At 31.9% G+C, this 24270-nt stretch overlaps 1 protein-coding gene across 1 annotated transcript; it reads right to left on the bottom strand.

The window, feature by feature from the left end:
* Positions 1–17300: 17300 nt before the first annotated feature.
* On the bottom strand, positions 17301–19807 carry LOC134725734 (DNA damage-inducible transcript 4-like protein). Its single transcript, XM_063589781.1, has 2 exons — positions 19490–19807; positions 17301–17843 (listed from the first exon to the last, which is right to left on the bottom strand). Exons 1-2 carry the CDS (start codon positions 19656–19658, stop codon positions 17368–17370), a joined length of 645 nt encoding a protein of 214 aa, XP_063445851.1. The 5' UTR covers positions 19659–19807; the 3' UTR covers positions 17301–17367.
* Positions 19808–24270: the final 4463 nt, after the last annotated feature.

The following is a 24270-nucleotide window of genomic DNA, read 5'->3' as shown; positions in this document are numbered from 1 at the left end:
CGTCTGAAAGACTTTTGTTTGACTTGCCTTGGCCATGGACAGTGCGGAAATGCAGGCTCGTACTAGGTATGAGAAAACGGGTTTACTAACACTGTTTATGTTTACTGTTTCAAACCCGTCAAGTTGGAATTTGGTCCCCGCAATTTAAAAAGAATCTAATTTTAATCCGTTTGCATTTTTCTGACGGATTTTCTCTCAGCATACACTTAAAAATGCAAAGGAGATCTTATGTGAGGTTAATTAAATAAATAATCCATAAAATGTAGCTCTTTACACATGATAACACGGGGTTTGACTTAGCTCCTACCGTAGGAAAACTTATAACAAATACATGCCTGTCGTCGACTGGGATGACATTGTTCCTGCACCATAGATTTGTACATGTATCATGCACCTTGTTTTTGATCATTGCTGTCATAACTAACACTCATATACGCACACTCAAAGAGGTTAATATTATATTGTACCCGAAAGAAGAACTTGAGAAGGAGCTCACATGGCCCGTGCCATAACTATATACTCTATATACATGATATAGTTTTCATTGAGGTCGGAAAAATATAGTCCGCGAGGGGTCTTTGAAGCTCTAGTAAAAATGACGCAAAATCATGCCTTTTGAGAGTTCAGTCCCATACCTTTCAAGTCTTAATCTTAAACACAGGTTTTGATTTAATTATTTTTCGATATTATTCTGGTCTTAAAGTATACAGGTTCAGTATAAGAAGAAAGCATCAAAAGACCGATGGAATCACCGATATGTAGGTTAAAGTAAAAATCGTTATTCACATAGTCTAGTGTGAGGCTGCTGTTTCAATTTATCATTTTTTGATGCTTGCAGAAAAACGTGTTTTATATATATATATCAGACGTACGTATATATATATATATATATACACGAGTCTAAATTGAAAACTACGTTCAAACCTATGACTGCGTTGGATAAAAACCGCAATTTTTATACGTGTGCATGTCAAACAAATTTCGTTGTAGAAGGGTCTAAAAACAGCACAAACAACATTTTCCAAAAGACCAAAAGAGTGAAAAAGTATATTTAAACAAAATGCATTTGACTAACAGGTCGAACAACTGATGTTCTTTAACCCTGCTGACTGCCATTGGCGATTGCCAAATAAAATTGATCACAAGATGTAACAAAATGGATCTTAATATAAATTTAATACGTCACAGAAAAAAAAAATTGTTAACTTGTGGACAGGATGTTGTGCCACAAACATTCGGTGTCAATATTTCTTTAGTACACCATATCTGGATTTCGACAATAAATGTCTCTTAAATTCAGTGATGTTAGGGATCTAAACGGTATTTGGAAGGCCATATAAAAAGTACCCTCATTTTTAGAGAAAGTACCCTCATTTTTAGATTAACTCTTGAATTTTAAGAGTCAATATATAGGATGAACGGATCATATAAACCGGAGGGAAAATATGATACATGCCCAAACAAAAAATATAAACGAGTCTAAATTGAAAACTACGTTCAAACCTATGACTGCGTTGGCTAAAAACCGCAATTTTTATACGTGTGCATGTCAAACAAATTTCGTTGTAGAAGGGTCTAAAAACAGCACAAACAACATTTTCCAAAAGACCAAAAGAGTGAAAAAGTATATTTAAACAAAACGCATATATATATAATATAAAGAAGGGGCTGATTATCATTAAAATAACTGTATGTCAATCCAGTTTTTATAACACATTTCAATAACAACTTCATGTAGTTCCTAACTGTGATAAAAGGGTCATTTAGAGTATCCTCAGGAAAACTGTTCTTAAACCAGTGACTCATCCAGAAACGTTATAAGTGGGGTCCACTGACTGCCTAAGAGGAGGCCCGCTCCGGCCATGCTTCAGCGATTCCATACATAATCAACATTTTTTCCCTTTAAAAGGGGGAGGGGCGAGCCCCATGGCCCCCTCTAAATCCGCCTCTGTAGATCTAATTGCTACTTTTTTGTGCAGTTTTGATATGTAACCCTACTGATTAACGGGTCTGTCCGTCTGTCTGTTTTGCTTGTATTATGTTTAGATTTGGTGTAATATTTTACGACTGTTACATTTATTCAAAGTACAATACTTTAAGTACCGCTTATAAGCCAATGCTAGGGGCCGTATTGACCTTTTTGTAGGATATGACTGATTCGGTCATTGTTGAAGACCCTCTAACGACTGTTAAGATGAAGAACTGGAATAAAAGTCTTGTTCGTTTTGTAATTTGTAATTGTATACCCCGCTGTAACGAAGGGGCATACAGGTTTACCCTGTCCGTATGTGCATCCGTCTAAACGTCCCTAAATTTGTTTCCATCCACTAAGTTTGGTTTGCCTCTGTTAACATGGTTAACCAAAATATTATGAAACTTAATTTTATACACAATGCTGATTTTCTCAAAACACAGACCGGTCACGTTTACCCCTCTATATATATATAGTTAGGCCCTTTAGGCCCTTTACAAATGGAAACATTGCTGAATTTTTCGTTGTCATTCTCTAAGTTTAGTTTACCATAACCAAATGTCATTTTCATTATGCACAATGCTTATAACCTCAAAACACAGATCAAGTTTGAATTTTGGTGGTGTCATTTTTTTACCGTTCTAAAGTAAGTCCCTATATATACAAATGGAAAAAATGCCGAATTTTTGTTTCCGTTCTCTAACTTTAGTTTGCCTCAACCAAAGGTAGCACTCCACAGTTAGAAAATAAAGTTAAAAATGAGCCGCAAAATGTTTTATCATCTCCTATTCCTTGATTTCTAATACATTAACCTAACTGTTTGTGTTGTACATGTGCATATGTATGTAATCAGTATCTTCCATAGATTCAATTTTTCAAAAGTTAAAAGGATGAAAGTTAATTCCTTTCATGTGTATCCATGGCAACATTCTGCATTTATTTACCATAGAATATTGCAAAAAGGGGGGTGAACATGTCATATATCCCCCCAAAATTTGGATCAAACTAGAATTTCAATGCCTTTGAGTGATACTTTTTTAGAAACTGTTTTCTTAAATCTTCCTTATGATCAAATAAAAATTGGGTGTCTTTCGCCTCATTTTTTCGTAAAATCCAATCACAAAGTTCGTGCGATAAAAAGTTGGAAAAAAACATTGCAATAATTGCCAGACCAATGTATGGTATGGACATGCAAATACGGACTGTCATACAGAAAACAGCCTATATTACATACATTACATAACCTTGATGTTCATATAAACCCAATACAAAGGCTATTTTAATACTCAGCTATCCAAAAATGAATTTTATTGCACACTAGCTCTCATATTTGAAAAATCCACAGGGGCCAAAATGCGAAACTTCACACCTAACTGTGGAGTGCTACCAAATTTTAAAAATATTATACACCCTGCTTATCCCAAAACACAGATCAAGTATGAGTTTTTGGTGACCGGTCACCGTTTTACCCTTAAATAGTTATGCCCCTTACAAATAGAAAAAAATGCTGAATTTTTCGTTTCCATTCTCTAACTTTAGTTTGCCTCAGCCAAATGTTATCAACCTTATGCACAATGCTTAAGGCCGAACGGTGACCTATAGTTGTTAATTTCTGTGTTATTTGGTCTCTTGTGGAGAGTTGTCTCATTCAATCATACCACATCTTCTTTTTTATTTATACTATTTATAACAACACTTATTAATAGTACTATGGAAACACGTGGATTTCCTTACAGATTTAAAGAAGCTCAGGTCGAATCACGACACAAAGGATCGAAAAAAAGTCGATCTAATTGATAAAACGAATTATAGAACTGTAATCATTTTATCTACTCTTTTAAAAGTAAATGAAATGGTTTTGTGTGGTTCTGCAGTTGTAAACTTGAATTCTATTGGCTGCCTTGTTATCTGCTAAATAACCATGTTCGCCGTACACAACCCAATCAAATTGTACCAATAGAAGAAACCTTCTTACAAAACATGTGCCTGTAGCCAATCAGAAATCGTTTCGCCCTCACCGTTCAACACTTTTCGACACCGTCTAAATAACCATGTTAGTTTGGTCAAAGCATAATAACTTATAATGTCCGGACAGTTAACTGAATTTTTGTTTAAATATATTTCATGCTTTTTATGTGCATTTATAAAAGGTCATGCACGTCAGACAAACCTTGCTGCTACTCCTTGAAGGTTGGATAATAGCTTTGCATACGTGTATGAAGCAGCAATAATAGTACTTCACAGTTAGATCTTTCGAAAGCTTTTGACTGTCTAACATGCACATGATATTCTTTTGAATAAATGATCTTTCTTTCTTTAAATCAGTGAAATTACTTCAAAATTATGATATCTCACCGATCGTAGGCTATATCTACAAATCAAACTTTAGGGAGTACTCAGCAGTTGGGCTGTAGAAACTTGCTATGATCTGGACAAGCGATTGACATTATTCTAGAAATTCGTCACATGGTTTTGATCAAGTTCTTCGTCATGTTTAGATACAATTTAATATTTATGTGTTTCAGTTCATTAGAATCATATTCGAAACAGTGTGGTCCTGGCCATTGATTGACGACCTAAATTATCCCATTGACTGGGACAGATTAGGTGAACGTTTGTCGGTAACAATCACTGCTCACTATGTACTTTTTAAAGACACTGAATCTGTGGGGTCACCAAAGGTTCTCAACACCTTAATAAAGCAGTTCGAAAAACGAATCCGGAATAATACGATGTGTTGATTTATATCAATAATATAAATTAAAACATAAAGGTTATTCGTGAATAATTTTTCGAATTATTTTATTATTAAAGGCGTTAAGAACCTTTGGTGACCCCACAGTTTAAATTCTATAATAAGTAAGAAGTGAGCAATGGTCGTTACAGACAAACGTTCACCTATTCTGTCACAGTCAATGGGATAATTAAGGTCGTCAATCAATGGCCAGGACCACACTGTTTTGAATATGATTCTATATTGATAGTCTGATTGAAGGTGCTCGTAATTAAACGAAGTAACACAATTTACCAACTGACTTTAGGAGAAAAATCCTTTTACAGTCGATTTCATTAAGTGTGTAGCTAAAGGTTATATATCTGGTTAGCTTGCTTGCTAGCTAAACCGTGAAGTCATTATTAGGTTAGGTTACCTACACTCCTTTAAGAATAGACAAGTCCGACTGCAGGGGCGGATCCAGCCATTTTAAAAAGGGGGGTTCCCAACACAGGACAAAAAGGGGGGTCCGACTATATGTCCCCATTCAAATGCATTGATCGGCCAAAAAAAAACCTGGACCCCCCCTCTGGATCCGCCAATGAACTGATAACCGATCTACTCGTCTTTGGGAGTAGGCTACTTCGAAAGGGGGTAGCATACCTAACCCGAATAATTCAGTTGTTCTATTCAGCTGATCTACGAAGGCTCGTGTGGGAGAAAATCGGACACGGAAAGGGCTTGAATTATTCGAGTTGGTAGCATACCTTACATAATAATGACTTCACGGTTCAGCTAGCAAGCAAGCCACCAAAGTAAAATTTAGACGATTTCTGTAATTAGTTTTTTTCTCTCGATATTACCTCTATTCCTCTTATTAGATCAACAGAAAAAAAAGGCCATTAACAAAAATGTATGCTTCTTCCGTAGGCAGATTGCGAGCTTAAACGAACGGTGACCCCATTTTTTATTTCATTTTCCTTTTTTAGGTATATGATACAGTTCATTTATAAAAAAATATAGCGAAATCCTATATAAGAAACAAAATTTTGATTTATACCCAGGAGCCCCCTTAACGTAGTGTATCCATAGTGTCGTTTGTTTTCTCGTATATCTGAGTGTGGATTCAAATTACTACAAGACGTGTCACGCGGTATTTTTCTATATATTTGGTTTTGATGTTATTTTTGATATTCTCATCGGATTTTGTCTAATGCTTAGTCCGTTAGAACTGTGTGTGTTACATTTTAATGTCAATGTGTCGTTGTTCTCTTCTTATATTTAATGCGTTTCCCTCAGTTTTAGTTTCAGTGAACTTTGTTACCCCGATTTATTTTTTTGTCCATCTATTTACGAGTTTTGAACAGTGATATACTACTGTTGCCTTTATGTATTTGTATGCAAATCGTACTACTACTACTACGAGTGTCTGATAAAAGTGGTAGGAATAAATGAGCACTTATGTAATCCCTCATACAAAAACATATTATTTGACAAGGACGAGATTTTGGCGAATCATAAGTTCTTCATGGCTTCAATGAACATTACATTGATCAGCCTGCAAATCGGGGGACTTACCTTGTGTTTTAATTGGATACCTAAGCTTCACAAAAATTCCATACAAACAAAGGTACATTGCCGGCACATCTGCATTTTCGACGATAGAATTGTTCATTAGATTGACAAAGATTATTTTCGCAGTGAGAGAGGGTCTTCAAAAAATATTGTGAAATTGTTTACTCACGTAGTGGTATTAACCATATATGTGGAATATTCTAGAACCACTATTCCTCATCTGAAATTGAAAAATCGTCTAACATAAAAATCCATAATGATTTTGAACATAAAAATGGTAGTATTCGCTATAAATCTATTAATTTGGGATACCATGCGGCATGTATAGTAATAGTGAATAAAATAGTGAAACATACCACACAGTAATCAGTATAAAACCAGGTTTAATCCAACATTTCTATGATAAGAAAATGCCTAAACCTAGTCAGGACAGTTGTTAACAATTCGTTCGATGTGTTTGAGCTTTTCACTTGGTCATTTGCTTAGAGCTTTCAGATTAGACTTTTCCTCTGAATTTGGTATTTTTGTTATTTCAATTTTTTCTGCGATAATGTTTACATTTATTTTAAAAGGATTAGGGTTAGGATTAAAGATTTAGGGTTAGGGTTAAGGACGAAAACTTAAGTGATCTAAAACAGAGAATTTTACCATGCATGAGAATTTTGACGTGTTTAGCCAAGAAACAAAAAAAAATCGTGTTACACGTAATCGAAACCACCTCTTCTCCTATGCATATTTCTGTCAGAAAAATTCAAAGTTTTCAATCAAACTAACCCAGCATTATTTGCGTATCAGATCAATACTATTATTATGAAAGCCTTATACTCTGAATCTGCTCTATATTATAACTTCACATCCCCCTTTTTACAAGGGTTAAGGAGTGCACATTGAATTTAAGAGCTCCATAATTGCAAACTACTCTTCTAGTTGAAGTCAATGTACGGTAAATTGCAATAGAATTTGGTAAATCGAAAAATCGAAAATAACAATGCATTTTATGTAGCGTTTGTTCTTTGCTTGTTGCCAAAAATAAATGTGTTTCTAATTATTTGACCAATTATTATTCAATATACAACAACAGTATCTTAAACTTGAAATTTCAAGATTAAATTATAAAAAAAAATGTGAATTTGAAATTTACAGAAAAACATCCTTTTCAAACCAAGAGCAGATCTCTAAGATCTCTAGTCGACAGATTTTGATATGACAATTTGTGTTTTCTTCCCATGTTGAAATAACATTGACCCTTTATGACTGAAATCTATTGCCGAACATAAAAACCAATCTGTTAACTAGTTGGTCGTCAACATCAATATTTCTGTTTACAATGCGATGGCGTAACCAAAGAATTCAAAAATGAATAAATACACGCACATCAAAGTTATTGGCGCGCGCACGCACATACAAATTAGCGGCGCTATACATCACATTAACGACATTGGGAAAATAATGTTTGAGTTATCTCGCCTTGTGTGTTCACACAGACAATGAATCAAAAATGCACCAAGTAATGGAAGAACAATGAATTATATTTAATTTTTCTTGAGATTACACATTTAGTGTTTATATGTTTTCAGTATGTCAGTGCTTCATATTGATAAAAGAAGATTGGTAAAGAATAAAACCAGATGTCAGATATACGTTACGGACACACAAAAAAAATCATGAAGACTCATAAAGGTCAACATCCGTTCTTCCCTATACAAATAGATCAAGTATAGACACCTTTCACTGAGGTCAACGTACATACGGTCTTCAATTTTAATAGACAATTTTAGTGTCCGTACAAAATGTCAAGCCTGTTCGTGCACCTAAGTCTGAGAATTATAGAGATTTATCTTTACAAAGACCATGAAAGAGCTTCCATCTATCCGATCTCTTCTTTCAAATACAGAAAATGGATAACATTGCACCCTGCATGTTAGTAGACATTTAATTTTTTATCGCTATATTTTTTTTTATTCTATCTCCTGCACTATGATATTAACGTTGACACGAATATTTTCACTAGCAATTTGCAGTCACTGACTATCAATGTACATATCCTGAAAAATATTTGCATGGTTTGGATTCATCTGGTAAAATAATCAGTTAGAGAGGCTTTTAAAAATATCTTCATTAATCGAAGTGTCATATGATCATCTTGTTTAGATGGTGTTAAACAGTAACCATCGATCAGTTAAAATATGCAAAAGGATAAAACACGAGTTAATCAAACTTATATTTAGTCTTGATCGATCAGTTTTATACCCTGGACGATTTAGAGCTAGAAATACTGTATAGATACTTGTATATTGACGATTGATTGATTGTTGGTTGCTTAACGTCCAGTGGCAAATATGTCATGCATGTTCAGGACGAGAACAAGTTAACAATAAATACAATATGTAGGTAGTAATAAAAGAGGCCATCAAGGATGCATATATAATGGTCGGGGAAATTTGGACTGCCATTGAAAAATGAGGGTAAATAGGATAGGGACAGAAATTTTGCCTTGCGACAGACCACCTACGGACTGACCTCGAAGAGTTGTTGCGTATATTGACGAAGACTATGCTGACCTCTAAATATGTTTGGTTGTTTGTAAATCCTTGGTACATTTATCGTGGAATGCATATGTGACTATTTTTTTTATTATTAAATATACATGTTCTTTGGTAGACATTTGAAAGGGGGCTTCTGAAATACTTTACTACAATCTGCACACTCAATGACTACAATTTACAAGATAAAATGCAGTAACATGACACTTTGGTTGCTGTCTCGTACACGTATACTTAAAATATTTTACTCGTATGGCAAATAATTTAAAAAAAAAATCGCCTAACAATTAATATAATAAAGTGTAATACAACTAATCGAGGGCACAAAGGGGGAAATGAACTCCAAATCCGAAGACAAGTGGGGATGACAATAGCTCTCATTGGTTATTGTGTTGGTCCTTTGGGATGATAACGCTCCAAAATGAGGAAGTAGTTAAGTAAAATAAGTGCCTAGTACAGGATATTAAAATGAAAAATGGTAAAACGGCAAATGTATATGAATTTGTAACTGCATTCCACAACTGTTTGTCACAGAAATATTGGGCGTCTGTTTTTCATTCCACCCGGCAGTGTAAGCGCTCTTTCGTGTACCATTTTTGTTATAAAAAAAAAAAAGAAATTTATAAGAAAGATTTATATCAGAATGTCATAAATCGGTGCTGAAAAAGGAAGGAGTAATGCACCTTGGTAATATAAGTTATATCGAAAACTGCGTCATGGATTAGCGCTCTCCGGTCTACATTTCTTGTAAGATTGTTATGAAATATACGTGGATGGTTTATATATGAGTAATGGCCCTTTAATCGTTTCTACCTAATATAGTATATTAATTTTTAAGTTGCAGCTAAAAAAGGGATTGAGAAGGGACATTTCAAGGGCAATACCTACAAGTATATTAATTTTCAAGTTGCAGCTAAAAACTGGGATTAAAAAGGAACAGTTCAAAGGGCAATAACTATAAAACTGGTTTTAAAAAGTGAGGAAGGTCGTGGGTTCAATACTTGCACTGTGGCCCGGGGATATTAAAGGCTTAGATATTGAGAATATCTGTTTCTACTGAACATCTGGGAACAGTACGTCAATATATATATATATATATATGTTCCTGTGGGCATGTAGCTTTGAGGGTAAACAAAATGTGCACAAACTGCTTTACTAACCAAGGTTTATTTTGTGTTGATGGTCTTGGGGTTTTACTATAAGGATCACATAAACTTCAACTTGACACTATCAATTAGCAATGAAGGTCAAGGTCGAACTTACCAAGCAAGACAGATATGTTCCTCTTTCAATCATTCTATACACCAAATATAGTTGTCCTATAGATTATAGTATACAAGTAACAAATCATGAGAACGTTGAATTAACCAATAAACCATGAAGGTGAGGCCAAGGTCAGCTGAACCCTGCAAGACAGGCAGTTACATGCACCTTACAGTCATTCCATGCATCAAATAAAGTTGATTTACTGCTTAAAGTTTAACAACAAAAAACAAACAGACTTAACCAGTGACTTAACATTGACCAATGATCCATGAAATGAGTTAAAATTAAGATGAACCATAGATGTACTACCTCTATACATCTATGGATGAACCAACCAGACATACATTTTTGACCTAGATATAGTTGACCTAATGCTTATTGTATCTTAGAAGAGGACATAACAACTAAAATGTAACATTGAACAATGGACCATGGACCTGGAATCAATTCAGATGAATCCTGCATGAAAACCATGTGCACATTACAATCATTCCAAATAAAATGCTTCGTTGAGAGTAGTCTGATACGACCACAGAGGTCGAACCCTGAACAGTTGGTGCAAATTTGAACACAATATTTAGCTTGATACTGTGAGTGTCTAAATTTGGATTGTGATCAAATTTAACATAATATAGGTTTCTGACAGAAAATAAATGTGGTCAAAGGTCTTACAAATTTATTTTGCAATACTGTCACAGTGTGCAATTGAAGATTTCATCTTGAAACTTTTTAAAAATTTTAAATTTTAAAAAGTTTGAAAACAAAATGAATCCCTTAAAAATATTGTAAACTAACAATCTTCCCTCCCAATTTATTGAAATCCCCCTTTGGGTCAATTAACCCGAGAGACATCCATACACTTTCACACAAGTTATTGTGTGGAAACTAGAAAAATGCTGGTTTTGGCCCTTAATTCCCAAACTGTTAGCCCTATAGCCCTAAATTTAATCCAACCTTCTAATTGTGGTAGAATTTCAGAGCAATCGAAATATTTATACACAAGTTATTATCCTGAAACTAGAAAAATGCTTGTTTTGAGCCCCTTATTCCTTAACAGTTGTGACCATCATCCACAAACTCAATCCTGACTTTCCTTTTGTGGTATTGAACCTTCTGCAAAAAATACATAAAGATCTATTCCTTTAACGGTAAACTAAAGTCATTGTCCAGAAACAAACGTGTCTTCAGACATAGACAAAGACAAAGCTGACAACAACATGATACCATTATACAATTAAAAAAAAAGTTTGTGCTTGTATAAAAACAGCTCATCTATGGCTAAAGTATGAACATAACAAAGCAAAACACAAAAAACAAGAATGTGTCCATAGTACACAAATGCCCCACTCGCACTATCATTTTATATGTTAAGTGGACTGTGAAATTGGAATACATTCTCTAATTTGGCATTAAAATAAGAATGATCTTATCAAAGGGAACATATATACTATAAATTAACTAAGTTTTAAGTTGATTTGACTTCTACTTCATCAAAAACTACCTTGACCAAAAAATTTAACCTGAACTTCGTACTATCATTTTTTTTATGTTCAGTGGACCATGAAATTGGGGTCAAAACTATAATTTTGCATTAAAATTAGAAAGATCATATCATAGGGCACATGTTTACTATGTTTAAAATTGATTGGACTTCAACTTCATCAAAAACTACCTTGACCAAAAACTAACCTGAAGCGGGACAGACGGAAGAACGAACGAACGGTACGACAGACGAACGGACGCACAGACCAGAAAACATAATGCCCCTCTACTATCGTAGGTAGGGCATACAAATCAACATTGACCACTTCATCGTGTCAATGGGGTCATGGTCAAAAGAAACCTGCAAGATTGACTTGTTTACCTTAGTCATTCAATACATCAATTAAAATTTACCTGTACTACTTGCAATATCTGAGAAACAGACCTCATTTGGTTTCTTGTGAAGAGTTGTCTCATTGGCAATCTTTCCTTATGACTTATCACTTAACTTTAACTAGATTACTTATCCATGAAATCGGGTTCAGGTTAGGCAAAAGTCAGCCTTCCTGGAAGAAACTTTACCTTTCCAAAAATTTGTATATACCAAATATAAAATCCTATTAAAATATTCATGAGTGAGAAATTTTCAGGACAAAAATGCTCAACTGTTCTTTAAAGTAGTCGCTGAACCCTGAAAATTAGTTCTAGGACAAGGGACATACGACAGACTGAACATTCCCAACACAAGGCAAATTTTGAAGCTTCAAGGCCTTGTTTTCCAGGGAAATTTCAGTATTGGTAGAACTTCACCCACTTTCAATTGCTTTTGTTCTATATCTTTTGTTATTGAAATTTTAGCCAAGTAAGTGCAATTTTTCTCTGTTGCTTTATTTTTACCTTAGGCAATCATATAAAAAAGAAGATGTGGTATGATTGCCAATGAGACAACTATCCACAAAAGTCTTATATGACACAGACATTAACAACTATAGGTCACCATACGTCCTTCAACAATGAGCAAAGCCTATACGGCATTGAAAGATTCATGTTTTCTTCAGCTAGGTACAAAATGATGATCATTTTTAGAGGATATGTTATATATCCTTTCTGCCATGTTTCAAGACATTTAGCTGAAGTGTTCCAAAAAAGATTATTGAAAACGTTTTTGACAGACAAACAGACAATAGTGACAGCATAAGGTCAAATTGTCAAGGTCAGTGAAATAAGAAAAAGTCTTCAAGGACTTTCACAAGTCAGGAAATTGGGAATGGAAAATCAGAAGTCAAGAATGACAGGGTTGCAATAACAAAGCCCAATTGATTTTTTTTTATCTAATACAAAATGAAATATGAATTTCCCTTTCCACTTGCATCTTGTTTTTGGCACACTCCTTTCCATACTTTTTAATAAGTATTAATTTGAGCATATTATATGTACTGTAGCCGTCATCATAGATCAGCATGCATACTGTGTCATAAAACTGTTCCATTGTTTATATAATGTTAAATACCAATGCAAGAGAAGGGTCAGTGAGGTAATTTGTTAGAAAACATAGGTCATAGCAAACTACAAAATAAAAGGAAGAAACAGTAGTAAAACTGACACATTTTCTTTTTAAAATAAATTTATTAAACAGAATGGATTCAAGTTTCTATCACAAATTCTGACAAGTCAGAAAACAAATGCTGTACATATAAGACAGATTTGCCCATACAGTACAGTTCAAGAGTACCAACTCTCCCACACCCTACACCGAGGAAAATGTCGGAGCCACTCCGACAAACTCCGATATTCCTCCCAAAATGTTGGGAGGAATTTGGGAGTAATCTCTCCCAAAATCAGGTAAATGTTTATTGTGATAACGAGCTCACTCTCTACACCGAGGAATTAATTGCCCTTATCCTCCTTTGATCTATACCGGCACAAGACTGAATGGGTAATTGGATTACCTGACAGGTAAAGGTTGAAGTAATAAAGAGTTATATTTCCGGTCTACTGTACCAGTTTAAGTGTCAAACGGGTGTATAATTTTAAATGTCTTTTATACTAATCAAATTTCATTTGTGGTAATAAAAACTAAAGTCAAAATATTTTCGTATTTTTTGTTAGCCCATCTAAAAATATCTTAACCTTAATGTACTTGCTTTAAAAAAAAAAACGATTATAAAATATAGCGGAATATGTGAAAAACAAAATATTCTACTTCAAAGTTAAAGTCTTTATTTAAAAATTATAAGTCTAAAAGTTTTATATATGCAAGTAAAAAGGAAAATTTATTCACCATTCATTAGACAAAATGATTGCCCCGTATTAATTGTGTAAATCTACGGCATTTTCTTTTTACGATTATCTAATTGCTGGAATGAATAAAAGATTTAAAAGCAAAATGTTGTTGTTAATTCTTTCAATTGTATTTAAGTTTTATAAAAAATGAAAACTACTTAATTTTGACCTCGATGTCTTCACCAGTAAATTAATATTTTATTTACGAAATGAGCATACTTGTGTAAAAATAACCGGAAACTTTCGCTAAATTAATCTGAGCAGTTAAATAAAATTACGTGTTTGAAAGTTTTGTATATTCAAGTAAAAAGGAAAATATTATTCACCATTCGTTATGCTTAACAATTACGGCATTTTCGTTATACGATTTGTTGGCAGTACAGCAGAATAATAATACATTTCCGTTACAACAGGAATACTTCCAGCTGCATTAATTCGTCTTTGTTTAATATTAACTTTCGCACAATGAATGTAAATTTGTGTATTTTCAACAAAAGATTTTAAAAACAATTATTTGCCGTGCGAAGACAATTCCACGATACACATCTCAGTTATCAACAGTTTGGGTTGAACTTGAACTTGACTTACTTAACAATGTTAAATGCTAAAAATAGTTAACATCAATGTTATCCACAGCACGAGTTTTTTAAAGGGCGACATTTTTGTGCAATCGTATTGAGGCTCCAGAAGGTCCTTTTACAATTGATTTATCGGGAAAATAAAATTCTTATCCGAATAAACGTGAACACATTTTTAACTATTTGAATTTTAATGTTTTATCTTTCAAAAAAGAAAGTTATTTCAATAATATAGATTTACAGTTGGTGATGTATTAATTGAAATTATGATGGAAATTGTCCGGGGTGACTGATTGTATTCAAATGACAATAATCATGATAATACGATAAAGAAATGCCAATTGTAGGCGGTTGGGAAATTTTGAAAATAAAATGATGACTGATTTAACTGGAATAGAATATTATGATGGGCAATTATGAGGTTTGATAAATTTTATTAATAATTAAAGGATTAGTGACCTATCGGATAGCGATAAGCGGATTACTTATCACCACAACTTTTAACATCTTTTGTAAACGTAAAATGATTGAGCGTCATAAACTTGTCAAACACTGGTAGAATTATAGTACATTTATAATATAATTAATGTGAAAATATTTTTCACTTTCCAAATTCAAATGACGAAATTGATATAAATACTTTCGTCAATTTGAAAACCGTTCCGTAAAATGCGAAAATGACGAGCACTATCAATATCACTTGCAATTATTTCCTTTGTCAACAGAGTTGTCATTTAACAGTTTCTGTTCGTAATTTGAATTATTCAAGTGTGTATAAATGTACCGAGGTGGTGAAACATCATATTTTACATTGCTCAATAAATTAAGTTTACTTGATGATCCGATGAATCGGGTTACCGAAAAAAAACATGATTTTATTAGCCAGTTGATTTTTTAATAATGAACAATTAATGCGCTGATATTGCTTATTGAATAAGTTATAAAAGAAACTAATTGTGGCAAAATCGTCCTTGCTGAAAGAACACAATGTATGACCTGACCGGACTGTAATAGAAACACAAAATAACAATTTTCTTCATGCTTTTTCGTATGTATGTTCTATTTTAAAGATAACGGCATAAGACACAAATATAAAAGATAATAATTATCTTATTCTAAATGATATTGTCACATCTTTATCTGTCAAAGAAAGGAAAAACATTTGTTCAATTTATAATACCGTGATTTTAAAGCACACCTGTGCAACCAAGATCGATTAAATGTTCAAAGGTAAATTATCTGGGTAATCCAATTATGTTGTCACGCGTCGTTAATTTGAAGTACATCCGATGGCAATAAACCAATTAACAGCCACGCGGTGTTGGGAGAGAATCTTTGGAGGATTTTAGGAGTGAAATCCGCGGTACTCGGTGTGATTCCGAGAAAATCGGAAATCGGAGAAAAAAGTTATCGAATCGATATTTTTGAACAGTACTGTATGTACAATATAAATACTAAAATTTTCAACACAAACATTAAAAAATATCATCAATACTAGCAATGGTGAATTATGACTAGCCACACTGAAACACAGTGTATACAAATATTTATGCATGTATTTTTTCAATATGAAATTGAAAGCATTTTTACATGCATTTAAAAAATCATGTGGTCATTGCAAATATTCTATGGAAGCAGTTAAACTTGCATGAAAGCACTTTTGTATACATTTTTTTAATGATTTTTCATATACATAAAATAACCATGGTCATCTGAACAAAATCTTGCTCGCTGCATCCGTACTGTTATAATTTTGTGTACCAAAATAAACATTACTCTTATAAAGAGCATTTATAAGACAAATATATATATAAGTAAATATAGGTACCTAGAATTTTTATATGGCAGTATTATTTAAATGAATGGTACATTGTGTTAATGTAAAAACATGACATGACATGACAATCAAGATGTTTATGAATAGAAAATTCTCAAAATCTATTTCCACAGAAAATTATGTGTCGATTTTCCATTTTTAAAACATAGGTCTTTTCTCAAATAGGAGTACAACTCCTATCATGTTAGAAATATGACATATAATTTAGCAAAAATTTAAAGGTTCATTCTGCTACTAGAAAGAGTATTAAAATCAAAATTTAACATGTCAATATCAGAAGTTCTTATCTACCTAATTTTGCACCATTTTATCAGCACTATATCAAGAAATTTGCATTTTTCAAATTAAAAATAATTTAATTTTTGTTTTTAATTTTATAAAAAATATCAAACATGGATTTCTTTAAGTTATAATTTCAGATATTTCTATTTTAGAAAGAATTATAAACAAATAAAATATTTTGTTTGAAAAGGTAAAAATATACATTACATGTATACACAACTGGAATGTAACAGAAAATAAGCACTCTTTTTTTTTTATTCAATCACTTTTTTTTATCTTTTTAATATCATACATATACCCCAAAAATGTTTACATGTACATGTATATTGGGAAATTGTGTATACAAAATATTTCAATGTTCAAACACAAAAAAATGAAGGTGATTATTTGTCTTTCTCTCATCAACCACATTTGCACTCAGTCCTCTCCAAGGGATGAAAATGATTTACTGACCTTTATATCACATGACAGCTAGAATTTAAAAAAAATTGCACTGCACCCTAATGTCACCGAGATCATTTATATTATGTCAATATATTTATATGAAAATGTGTTCATACAGTTGATCAAAATCGCTCGTTTATATTTTTTTCAGAATTTTTTTTTCATCTTAGATATGACAGATTTTTAACAGTTTAAGATAACTACATTTTGTAATACTTACAAATTTTAGAAATGAAGGAAAAAACAATATAACTAATAAAAATTGAAATTTACATGTACACAGGGCTATTATTTGAATTGGCATCTTCAATTCTTGAATGTTCTAAAAAAAAAAATTGAACACATCACAACTCAATAGTTTATCAATTGATGCAGAAAATAGTTCTAGGAATCTAATTTTTTCTGTACAGTTTTTTCTTTTCCAACCGGTAAGATGAACACAAGAGTTTCCACGATGAACTCCATGTAATTTCTTTCATACAACCACTTAGTGATATAAATAGTTTTTTGAAGAAGCACCAACGTCTTGTCTCTTCCTTCAATGTAAGATGCAATTCAAAAGTATCAACTGTATTTGGATCATAAGAAAGCTTGGCTAAGCGTCTACATTGCTGCTTCTCTTCCAGATTTATATACAGCGTACACCCTCTAAGTCCACAGGGCTCACAATATGACATTGACACTATGTCCTGGGCTACTTTCTTTATAAGTCCACATGGCACCAATATTTCACATTTAAATTGCTGTTCACGAACTTCTCTAAGAGTTTGTTGAAGTCTTTGAATCAATAAGCCACATTGTTTTACGTCTAACGCTGAAAGAGAGTCGATGCTACCATAACTTTCTGTTGGAACTTCTGGGATTTCATCTGAAAATAAAAAGAATACACACTTACAATATTTCCTCGGAAATCAGAACTCAAAAATCAAGGTCAAGTAGAATCAAAAGACTTTTAGACATCATAAGAAAAGATAACTTTTTTTGTTGTTACATTGTACACACAAAAAATTTGTCAGATTATAGGGGTTTTAATCAAGGACGTCAACCTAGGCATTATATTATTATCAAATTAAGCTACAAACTTTCATATCAACATGTAAACACATAGTTGTTTACGCTGTGCATGTATTTCAGTGATTAACCGATATTATTTGCATAAGTATGATTATGCAACATTATTTTGCATTTTCAGCAATAACTTTATATTGTTTGGATAAATACCAAAAGTCCTAGTTTTGAACAGTGTATGTGGATGCTGTATTTAACAATTGGTCGTGATTTTACATGAAATATTTTATGCCTAATATCAATATAAAAGGAAGATGTGGTATGATTGCCAATGATGCACATGCAATATCTATTATTAAGAAATTCCTTCTATGTACAGTACAATAGACAATAGACAATATTTTATTCGCACAAACACATTTACATTAAATGGTTATGGCATACAAAATTAAGACAATAAACTTACAATAGTTAAATTGATTACAATTATATTAGAGTGACAGTGGTATTCACAGCAAAGAAGAAAAAAGGCTATAATTATCAACAGTTAACACATTATTAATGTTCATGAACAATTGAAAAAAGAACACAAACAAAAATTAGGTTGGTATTGCATATTAAAAGAAATACAAGTTATACAGATGTTCTTAATAAAAGACAATCATTAATATACTTTATGGTGATTTTTATAATGACTGGTAGACTGCTATTTAAAAGTACAGTCAAATGCTTAAGTGTTATAGTGGACTGCAATTTAATAAAATTGAAATTAAGGTTTTTATTAATATTTTGTATATAGGTATCCCTTAATGATGTATAGCATGGACAGATTGAGAAGAAATGGTATTCATCCTCAATCATTTTCATGTTTTACTTTTGACGATATGTTTGATGGCCAAAATTAAGTTTTTCTGAAATGCAATTGCCATTATTTTAAATTTTTATTTATCAAAAACAATTATCGTGTTTTTGATTGTAAAGCCATTAAAAGATTGTACTGTTTTAAACTGTTAAAACCCTTTCCTTCATGGATTTTTTTTTTAACATACTTTATTCCAAGGATTTGATGATTTGCATAGGATTTTTTCAGTAAAAAAATCATCAGGTTTAAAGTGTTAATGCATTTTGAAGTATCAAATTATATACAAAATTACAGTAGATGTTAAGAATCTTGAACTAAAAGATGGCTTACAGTTAGGAAATTTCTATTTTTAGTATTTTTTTTTTATACATCACAATCTATTTTTGGAAATGAGCCAATTTAAAAAAAATTACCTGCATAATTTGATTTTAATTTTTAAGCACAAATGCAGTAAAATGTAAACTGTTTTAGATTCTTTCTTAAGCTTTGGTTTAGTAATTATAAAATAAATCGTCTCTTTAGTTCTGTCCATCTTATGTCATGATGGAACTGAAAATCGATCACAACTCAAGACAAGTCACGAGTGATTGAAATATACATATCATTAATCATACAAAATTATAAAAATTGCATTTTAAACTTACTTTGACATGTCTTTACAGTGTCTCTTTCAAATATTCCTTTCTGTTCATTCTTTTCCACATCTCTAAATATCAAAAACTTTAGTTTCTGCAAAAGTTTGTCCACCTTTGTCTTGTTGATTGAATTTTGATCAATCAAATTACAACAACTGTCCCGAGATTCGAACTCCATTTGTTAATTAGAAATGAAAATAATGTAAGTTGCAAATTAAATTAGTCGTCCAAATTAACACCTAGCACTAATGAACTAAACTAACGATGCGAACGACAGGACGTGTGTTGATCGTCTGCACTTGTCATTTCTAAATCAGCTGGTTTTTTCCATTGTGATTTGAATATTCATGAGACTGTTCCATTATATTTGGTATGATCCAAAGGTTAAGGTCACATAAGGATTCACATTTTTAAAACGTGAAGGCTTTGATTCACATTTTTTAGAATACAAACGGGAAATATGACAAATATAGAACGAAACTAAATTGCATCCAATGTGCAATTCAAAAGCAGACTTTTAAATATTTAAAAATAAAAACACACAAATATATGGAAGATTCTAGGTTCCTTTAGAAGTATGTCAATTTAGTTTAAAAATACAGTTAGCCAGTTTTGTGTTCTATTAACTTTGTTTATTGCAAACAAAAAATAATTACATATTTTATTGCACATATTGTATTGCTGATAATTTTTGGTGTGTTCAGTTTTTTTCGTATGTTTTGAAAATATTAGGAAAAAATAGAATATAATTAATTTTTTTTAAATATAATTAAAAAATCCTTTCATGGCAATTACTGCTAAAAATAACAGTTTCTTTCATTTACAAATTTTTATAGATTTGGTAAGGATGATAATTTTTTTCCTTGCAACTTATCTTAACAGTTATCAAGATAAGAAGCAAAACTTTGTTAATTAGTAAATTTTCTAGAGGGTTATATGCAGAGTTTGTCAAAACAGGAAATCAATTATCCATGAATTTTTATTTCCCAATCTCAAAAAAATGGTTACCACAAAAATTAATAAATCCACAGTAAGATTATCAAGGTAGTAGACAATACATGTATTTTACCCTGATGTTTTTTTCAATTGGCAGAAACAAAAAACACAAACTTCTTAACCCTAGATACCATGCAAAGGATCATTCTCTTTGATAAAAATTTATTTATTGGTTTTATTTAAAAAAAAAAGCTATTCTTATAAATGTGCATTTGAGATCATTATTAGTTTCCATTTTATTAGTGAAAATAACAATTTTAATACATTTGTACTGACAAATAGATTTCATTCAATCAGAAACATTCATGTATGACCTAATTTATGAATCAACTTATGCATTTTATTACATAATTGGACTTAGGATTACCACCCACTAGTCAGTCAGCTAGTGGATAAGGAACTGAGTCCTCTTCAAAGAGAGATCAAGGGAGAGGTTTTTGTAGGGTTCCAATTGCTTATTATTAAATTTTCTTTCATAGGATCATAGGATTGTGACAGTGTTTTTTTTTTAATTCTGTGTTTGTTTTGATGGTTCATGACAATAGCCAAAATTCTCCTTTAAATCCATTCATACAATTTCATGAAAGTTATAAATAGTATAGAGTTGATAATTTGACCTCTTATGAAATTTGAGTTCATTCATAAAAGCTATCAATTACATCAGATTTTGAGACCTCATGGCAAACAACATCCTGTCGACAAATTGACTTAATTAAATAAGTAAGATTTAATGCTGATGTGAACATGTAAGGTGAAAGTTTTGAGTTTTACTGGATTCATTCATAATTACATTCTAGTATAAAAAAATTGAGAATGGAAATAGGAATGTGTCAGAAATAACATTCCGACCAAAGTGAAGAAAACAGCCAAAGGCCATCAATGGGTCTGCAATGCAGCAAGGAAATTCTGTCTACACTTGAAAGCAAGCTTTAGATGTTCCTTAAGTATCTTTACACCTTGTCTGGAGGCTCTGCTATTAATCCATTTTTTGTTTCCAACCAAGTAGTTATTGGTGTTGTGTACCAATATTTCAACAGCATACTGATTATGACCAAGTATACAAGGTCTTACAACATGCATCAAAGACATGTACTTATTTATAGGTTCTTTTTGTTGTTGGGATGTACAAGTACCAAGCCACATCCACTCTATTGTTTTGTTAAATCAAGGATTTAACTATACAAATCCTAGGTTAAATGTATTTTGTATCCATCTGATGAGTTAAGCCTTTTTCAGTTATTTTTTTTATAATTTGTGCTTATGTTATACTGATACACCACTATACCAGGGTTTGGATCTAGCTAACATGTTTAACCCCGCCACATTCTCTATATATGTGCCTGTCCCAAGTCAACAGCCTGTAATTCAGTGGTTGTCGTTTGTTGCTGTTTTACATATTTGTTTATTGTTAATTTTTGTACATTAATTAGGCCCTTAGTTTTCTGGTTTGAATGTTTTACATATGTGATTTTGAGCCTTTTACAGCTGACTATGCAGTATCGGCTCTGCTCATCGTTGAAACTGTACAGTGACCTATAGCCTTTATTTCTATGTCATTTTGATCCCTTGTGGAGAGTAGACTCATTGGCAATCATACCACATATTCTTTCTTATATTTTCAAGGTAAATGAAAAGATCAACAATACACATATTGATATTGCTGTTCAATAGCCATTCAATCAAACACAAGTTGTACAAAAAAGATTTTATTTGGTGTTAATTAAACAATAACAATACATGTAATGAAATAATTCTAATATATAAACAAATAAATCTAGTAATGTCTGTAAGCTGCTATTGATTTTATAGATACCATTTTACTTTAAAGAATAAACAATTTTTTCTTTAGGGCTTTAACAATTCTAAATAATGCTTTGCATATGAAATTTAAATATGTGTTTTTATTTTCCCTATCAATAAATATAAAAAGAACTTAACTACTAATATGTACTTTTTAAGAAAATATATTCAGGAAAGACAAGAAATTTCTGTTCCTTTGGGAAAAAAAATAGCTTTTGTGTTAAATTATAACCAAAATATAACTATCCAGTACATGTTTATGTACCAGTATAGTAAAACCATATACACTGTATCAAGTTCTTATTATGGTATGTTCAATTTAAGTTAGGAATATATTTTTAATCATCTAAAATTGGCATGTATTTTTCGAAAATGTATTATTTTTAAAGATAAAAAACCCCAACACAATCCAAGTTCATTTGACATTTACAGAATACTACAGTGTTTAGTATTAGCAGTGGTGGATCCAGAAATTTTCATAAGTGGGGCCCACTGAATGCCTAAGAGGGCCCATTCCAGTCACGCTTCAGTGATTTCCTATATAAGCAACCAATTTTTTCCCAGAAAGGGGGACCTTGGCCCCCTGCCCCCTAAATCTATCTCTGATTAGTTTATATTTATTCAATTATAGTGGTTGTAGCAATTTGCTGTCTTGTCTTTTTGCTGCTTATATCTTAATAATAGCAATTAGATACCTACATAAATGAATTTCTTATTCTCATATACTGGTACAAAAATGAACATGTAATATAGGAACAACTTTTAAAAAAAACTAGTCTGCTGATCAGACACAAATGACAGGTGAAATCTTCCCCTCATGATTCAAGATAAAACAAGAAGCATTCAGATTGCTGTTCAATTGTCATATCATAGTATTTATTGGCATATTCTAACATTTAAAATTTCTTCAGAATCACAAACTAGGTTCAAATATGTACTTCATATGACTAAATTTAAAAAAATGGAGTCTTGGATTTAATTTTTGTTGTCGATTTCTAAAAGTTATCTTAATGTGATATAATAAATGATTTGCCCTGGATGTTTCAACATGATATATCAAAGAAACAATGAATGAATTAATCTAAAATGTCACTTTTTTTGCAATTTTTATCTCATTTATAAAAATAGGCACAACATAGATTATATACAAAGAAATATATAGATGATATAAAATTAACATCTCAATATGGGATAGTACAAAATTTACATATACATTTTTATATATCACAACTCAGCTAGAGAGCTATATGTCTAAGAATTCAATACACCTTTTTCTATTTCCCTCTACTAAAAACATAACATCCTTCCTTATATGCCGACATTAAAAGCACACATTACTCTTGCTACACACGGAATCAAATTTATCCCATCAATGATATTAAAGAAACATTTTTATAAAAACTGAACTTTTTATTTGAAACCAAATATTTTATTATCTCCCCTTTTTCCAATTCTTAATATGCAAAAGATTAAAAAAATTGTATACGATTTCCAGTTTACATCCCCAAAAAGGTAAAATATGTTTTACCACATTAAAATGTAGTATGTATAACTCAAGAATGCATATATATATATATATATATATACATAAGTACGTCTGAGTCAGTGACAACCCTACAACAGATGTATCCATCGGATCGCCATCAATGATGGTGATACATGGCTGTGTACATAATGTATATACAACTCGTCTAAACATCAACCCAACAGTCTAACATTGTTGGGTTGATGTTTAGACGAGTTGTATATATATATATATATATATACAACTCGTCTAAACATCTAACATATATATATATATTTCGTTGTAGAAGGGTCTAAAAACAGCACAAACAACATTTTTGGAAAATGTTGTTTGTGTTGTTTGTGCTGTTTTTAGACCCTTCTACAACGAAATTTGTTTGACATGCACACGTATAAAAATTGCGGTTTTTATCCAACGCAGTCATAGGTTTGAACGTAGTTTTCAATTAAGACTCGTTTATATATATATA

The sequence above is a fragment of the Mytilus trossulus genome, chromosome 7 (genome assembly GCF_036588685.1).
Source record: "Mytilus trossulus isolate FHL-02 chromosome 7, PNRI_Mtr1.1.1.hap1, whole genome shotgun sequence".
NCBI classification, from domain to species: domain Eukaryota; kingdom Metazoa; phylum Mollusca; class Bivalvia; order Mytilida; family Mytilidae; genus Mytilus; species Mytilus trossulus.
This window is presented reverse-complemented; position numbering and strand designations above follow the sequence as displayed.